At 40.3% G+C, this 6,000-nt stretch overlaps 1 protein-coding gene across 1 annotated transcript in view; it reads right to left on the reverse strand.

The window, feature by feature from the left end:
• The window catches only part of CLNK (cytokine dependent hematopoietic cell linker), a 68,506-nt gene extending 62,857 nt beyond the window's left edge, over window positions 1–5,649 (reverse strand). Inside the window, 5 exon segments of the mRNA XM_030563408.1 lie at window positions 3,607–3,627; window positions 3,630–3,655; window positions 4,577–4,599; window positions 4,601–4,649; window positions 5,531–5,649. Of these exon segments, the coding sequence (XP_030419268.1) occupies window positions 3,607–3,627; window positions 3,630–3,655; window positions 4,577–4,599; window positions 4,601–4,649; window positions 5,531–5,649 (238 nt within the window).
• Window positions 5,650–6,000: the final 351 nt, after the last annotated feature.

Below are 6,000 nucleotides of genomic sequence, written 5' to 3' on the forward strand. Positions count from 1 at the left end.
TGATGAAAACAAACTAGTGCTTTAAAGTTTCATTCTTTGGTTTTCTATTTCAAGTTATAAAAATGACTCTATATTCCCTGAGTTCCAAATTAAACCTGCTCAACATGACAGGAAAATGAGTCACACAGATCAATATTATTGGCCATGTTCTCTAGTGTAACCAAGTGGAATTTGGAACAGGACCAGGCAGAGGTGGCCTCATTCCCAGCATAAATTAGAGCAGCACAAAGACATCAGTGACTTAAATTTACACCTGTATGTCCAGAGCCCCAGGCCATTCTCATAGTAAAGTGGGTGAGGTTCTGTGGCCTCTAAGGTGGAAGAAGTCCATCTAGATGATCATGATGGTCCCATCTGGCCTTTAATCATAGAATATCAGGATTGGAAGGGATCTCAGGAGATCATCTAGTCCAACCCCTTTCTCAAAGTAGGGCAAGTCCCGAGACGAATTTTTTTTTTTTTTACACTCCAGTTCCCTAAATGGCCCCCTTAAGGGCTGAACTCACAACCCTGGGTTTAGCAGGTCAATGGGCAAGCCACTGAGCTATCCTTCCCCCATGTCTGTGAGTTTATGAGTCAGGGATCACTGGAGCTCAGAGGCATCCCAGCCATGCCTCCTTTCTTCTGGGAACACCTCTTCTGACAAAGCATGGTGAGGATGGTCACACAGAGCGACAGGACTGGCACTGTTCTGTCTAGGGATTCCCTTTACGCAAGGATAACCCTCAGTTTCTGGTTAAGTTATTTGTCCAGCTCCTTTCTGCTGACTGAGTAATTCAAACCAGCCAGTACAGGAGGCAGAATATTCCTGGACTTTCAGTTCAATACCTTTTCTATAGTGGTGACAAAGCTTATATACAGTGATATAACATAACCAACACAATATGTATTGGGGCCTGATCTTGCAAAACACTGAGCACCATTTGGAAGGTGCATGGTAATTGAGGGCTCTAAACACTTTTCAGGATGGTATTATTTTCTTTATTATTTGTAATATGCTCATACCCTCAGGTCTCAGTCTGATCAGGGCCCCATTGCGCTGGTGTTGTACAAGCACACGTAGTATATAGTCTTTGTGCCAAAGAGTCTACAATCAAACTGACCTCTTCTTATCACTGTTATTTTCATTGGAAACTGAAGACTTGTAGTTGGTATAGAATCAGCGTTTCTCAGCATTTTCAGGTTGGTGACCCCTTATTCAAAGTCAAAACATTTTCACAGCTCCCTTACATTTACTATAAAAGTAAATGTGTATCAATGATAACAATAAGCTCATATAATTACGTGGGCATATTTCAAAAGGTTGACAGAAAACAGCTGAAGGGTAAGGGGCTGCGGGAATTTTGGGGCACGAGATTTTCTTTGCTTTAAATTAGATTAAAATTTTCAACATGTGATGATCTTCCACGGAGGTTGTGACCTACTGGATGAGAAACACTGGTGTAGACCAAAGTGCCACACGTTACTATAGTGCACATTAGTACCAAGTATCAAAATTTCCTTTTTTCTTTAAGTGAGAAAGCAGGGACAACTTTGATTCTGTGGTCACACTAATTAAAATAGGAGTTCACAGGATCTGAATCTGTACCCATGGACTTCAATACAAGAAGGTATCTGAAAGGTCAGTGATTTCATTGTTTCTAATAGTGACATCAGACAGGAAGTTGTGTTTTAATAAACAGCCCAACCTTCAGATGTACAAAATTGGGTTGGAAATTTTTCAAGGGTAAGGCTCTCATAGGTAGTTTCTAGTTGTCTGGAAATATCATGAAAAATGCAAATCTCATGTATTTAAGCATCTCTGTTTTAGGCCTTAGCGAGGCCATGCAGGATCCTCAAAAATTATGTGAGTTCAGTTCAAGGGATGAACAGGAGAATAGGCTGGCCTCTCTTCTGAGACTTGGGGTAGGGGGCAGGAAGATGCCAGAAAGTGCCAGCTGTAGTGAGGTTTTGCTGTGATGTGGCCACTGGTCCACTTGGAAGTGAATCGAAAGAAAACACTTGTCACCGAAACCACCAGACATGTTGGTTTTATTTTATCTGAGTTGGTTCTTTTCACCACAAAATCTATTTTCTATTGGTGCTTGTTGGAAACATCACCTAGTGGTTAGGAGGTCACTTCCTTCTTAATATGGGGAACCCGGGGGCAACTTCCTTCTTAATAGGGGAACCCAAACCCTGTGACAGTTACCAAGGTCTGGCACCCAAAAGCACCTTAAGGCTACCCTCCCTGGGTCACCTCCTACCCCTTTCTCTATGGTCCAAGCTTTGCAGTCTGTAGCAAAAGGTAATGAAAAAAATACACTAACTATACCTTTAGCCTGTCTGAGGCCACTGGTAGGCTCCTCTTTTCCCAGAGGGGCTGCTGCAGCATCCCTTTCTAGGAACTCCCAGGGTAGGCCTTTCTCCCTGCCTTGTCAGCCCCCTTCAGAGCTGTCTGGATTCCTTTTAAGCTCTACCTTCATCTGGAACATGCTCTGCAGCTGCAGCTGGGCAAGGTCAGCTGGGCCCCAAGTTGCTCTTTAACCTCTTCAGACAAAGTGCTGGGTTTATACACCCCATAACATCCTCTATTAAAAAAAGCCCTGTGATGCTATTTGAAAGTAAAAAGTAAGAGGGTGGTGGATGTACTCATTTTAGCAAACAGTCCTTTATGTGTGAATGTGTAACACGTGGTAAGATGCACATGTTGTACAATAAATGTTGGGTACTGGTTTACATCCAGCAATGTGTTTGGTTGATAGAGACCTTGATTCAGCAAAGCACTGACATACATTCTTTACATTAAGCATGTTCCATTAAGGTCATGGGGTGAAATCCTGGGTCTATGGATGTCAGTGGGAATTTTCCCCACTGATTATAGTGGGGCCAAAATTTTATCCACAAAGTCAATGTGACTTGAGTACATGCTTAATGTTAAACATGTGCTTAAAAGTTTTACTAATGAGGGCTAGAAAGCATCTTATAATTAGGATCAGGGCCTTACGAATAGATGTTTACTTTTTTTTTCTAAATTAAAATTGATTTTTTTTTGCAAAAGGTTAAACCCCCAATTGTTTTAGAAGCGATCAACCGTTTTGATCATTTAAATCAGATCTGATGGTACGGACACCTGTGCCCATGAAACTCGACACAGGAACAGAGGTCTGTGCTAGCAGAACTGATTGCATGATGGAAGCCTAAATGGGGCAAGATAGATATAGATAAAAAGGCACTTTAAAAATAAACTTTATACATTCTTTCCTCTCCAATGGTTTTTAGAAGCAATGAACAATTTCATTACAATTCAATGTTTGGTTGTATTAAATCTCCATTTACATGCAGCAAGGTAACTTTGTGATGTAGAACTTTTAATGCATGAGGCCACAAAATCTAATATTCTTCTTGTATGCTTGGTAGCTTTTGGCCTCATTCATTAGTTGTGTATATATACACCTGAGTTGTGTATATTTCTTACAACAGATCAACACACCAGGGTTGTGATTCCTATATTCTTTGCATATTGCAAACTATTGCTGACACCAAGGGTAATAAGTATGTAAAAAGAAAACGTAATGAAAATATTATTGAGGGGAAACATTGTACAAATGATAACATAATATTTACCTCTGTGGTTTAACTCCAGTTACTTGCTGCATTTATGTTTGGCCAAGATCTAAAGAAGTAAAAGAGAACAAATGCACTCACCAAAGTATTAGCAAGTTTATCAAAAACCTCATTGAAGGATTAACATAACAGATATGAGGGGACCTGCTAATCATTTAAGTGAGAAAATATGTTTGGTAACTGTGGGAAATTTGATGATTTTGGGGCCCTCTTTATCTGTCTTGTTCTATTGCCAGAAATATTTGCAGTTACACCAGGACCATCTTTCCTATGCAGAATCTCAAAGCATTTTACAAATATGATTAATTAAGCCTTGTAGGTAATAGTATAACTCCTGTATTGGTGATTCAGTAACGGCACTTTCTTCTGAATCTGTACTGATCCAGTGTCTTAACATGCACCCTGATGAACCACCAAGATGTGAGCACAGAGGGTCCATATGCATGGATATCTCCTTCGACTGTGGAATGAGGGCTCTGTCTGTCACCCTCATCCCTCCTCACCCTTTGTACCTCAGATCTATTTACCTGTCCCAGTACTTATATGGATCCATCATTGTGGTATGTGAGCATCTACCACTATTAAAAAACATGAGAATAACTATGTTTTTTAAGATAGATGTACCAGGATTAGAAATAAATTTACACACACCCATCACCTAATATCTGAGGCAGCTACTCTGTGAAATCTCAGGGTTAGCAAAATATCAGCTCTAAACCTTTGGGCTCCAAACTCCCCCCCGTACTAATAGCCATCCTATATCTTCTGCTCTTTTTTGTCTCATCTCTTGTAGCAGCTACTAAACAAAAAATGAAGTCTGAGTGGTTTCCTGTTTAGTGAGCTCTCTTCAAACCACATTTGATTCATCTGAACCTTGTAGCTGGCCAGTGTTTTTGAAGCCAGCTATCCATCAATATATAAAATTGTTATAATTATTTATCAGTGCTTTAAAAATACAAAATTTACTTACCTATTCATTGGCAAAGTTAGTTTCTCTGTTTTTCAGATCTATTGGTCGTTCTACTATAGTTTTCTTGTTGACTCTGGTTCAGTAGAAAATAACTTAATTAGAAATAGTATAAGTTCGAAAACAAGCTTTCACGGGAGCAAAATTAGGCCATGTAGCTTAGAAGTTTTTCAAATCTGGGAAACTATATGTATAGCTGAATGACATTTCTTTTCCCCTCATGTCTTTTCCCCCTTCCCCAATGGGAGGATTTGGCTTTGCCGGGTCTTGTTTTTAACAATTTAGAACCAAATTGTTCCCTATGCAAAAAGAAAGGGGGAGAAAAACCCACTGGTGACAGGAAACTTTGAATTCCAACTCCCAGTGACATAATTCCATTAGAGGAGGATGCATTAACTTTTTGTGGAAAGGAAAGGGAATTAAGTTACCAAAACCTTTGGCTGTCTAGCTGCGAACTCCATGCCAGAAGCTGTGATTGGAAAATGGGATGGATCACTCAAAATTGCCCTGTTCTGTTCATTCCCTTTGAAGCAGCTGACACCGGCCGCTATCAGAACTCAGGACGTCGGGCTAGATGGACCTTTGGTTTGACCTGCTATAGCTGTTCTTGTGGCAGTGGGACACTTGCTGAACAGTAGGGTATACATGAAGCTCCTGCCCCAATTACTGTGTTTATGGCAACATAGCTCTGCCTCCCTGCCATGCCCTGTTCACTTGCAGTTGCTTCTGAGACCCCTTTGGAGTGGGGTTTCTTCTAGAAGGCAGGGTAACCCAGGCAAAATAATACTGATCTGTGACTTAATTCTGCAAACTCCTGCAAGCTTAAAGTTAATCATGCACTTGCGTATTTGCAGGAAAAAGGTCTTACAATTAATTCACTGCATAATCCCCATAGATTTCAAGAGTGACAATTCCCTGGTGAGCAGCTTTCCCTAGCTCAATTTCCAGCTTACTCACTCCAGATCCACAGAGCCCAACAATGTAGTTTTCTTATGCAGAGTTTTGCTGTAGTCTCTGATTCGTGCAACAGAGGCACTGCTCCCTCCTTCTGCATGATGGGGAGTTTTCCATGCCATTTAGCACCCATTCTCCTTTGTTGCAGAAGAGAATATGTGCCTTTAAGTTAATGGTAGCATTTTCCAGCCTTTGCAATCAATGATATTAATTGTCTAGCTAGAACATGTTCGGAAATCTTAATTCCATATTTGTGATCGTGCCCTTCATTGACACAAAGTACCATGATGCTCATTTCAATTCATAATTCAAGTCACATTATTTATGACCATCAAAGATATTAGGAGGAGGAAATGTAGGGTAGCATTAATTTTAAAGTGTCCGTTGACTAATGTTTAATTGCTGACAAAATGCAATGAAACACCTACAGAAATACATTTGACATTTACACTAATGCCAGCTGAATTCAGGCA

Source organism: Gopherus evgoodei, chromosome 5 (assembly GCF_007399415.2).
Source record: "Gopherus evgoodei ecotype Sinaloan lineage chromosome 5, rGopEvg1_v1.p, whole genome shotgun sequence".
NCBI lineage: Eukaryota > Metazoa > Chordata > Testudines > Testudinidae > Gopherus > Gopherus evgoodei.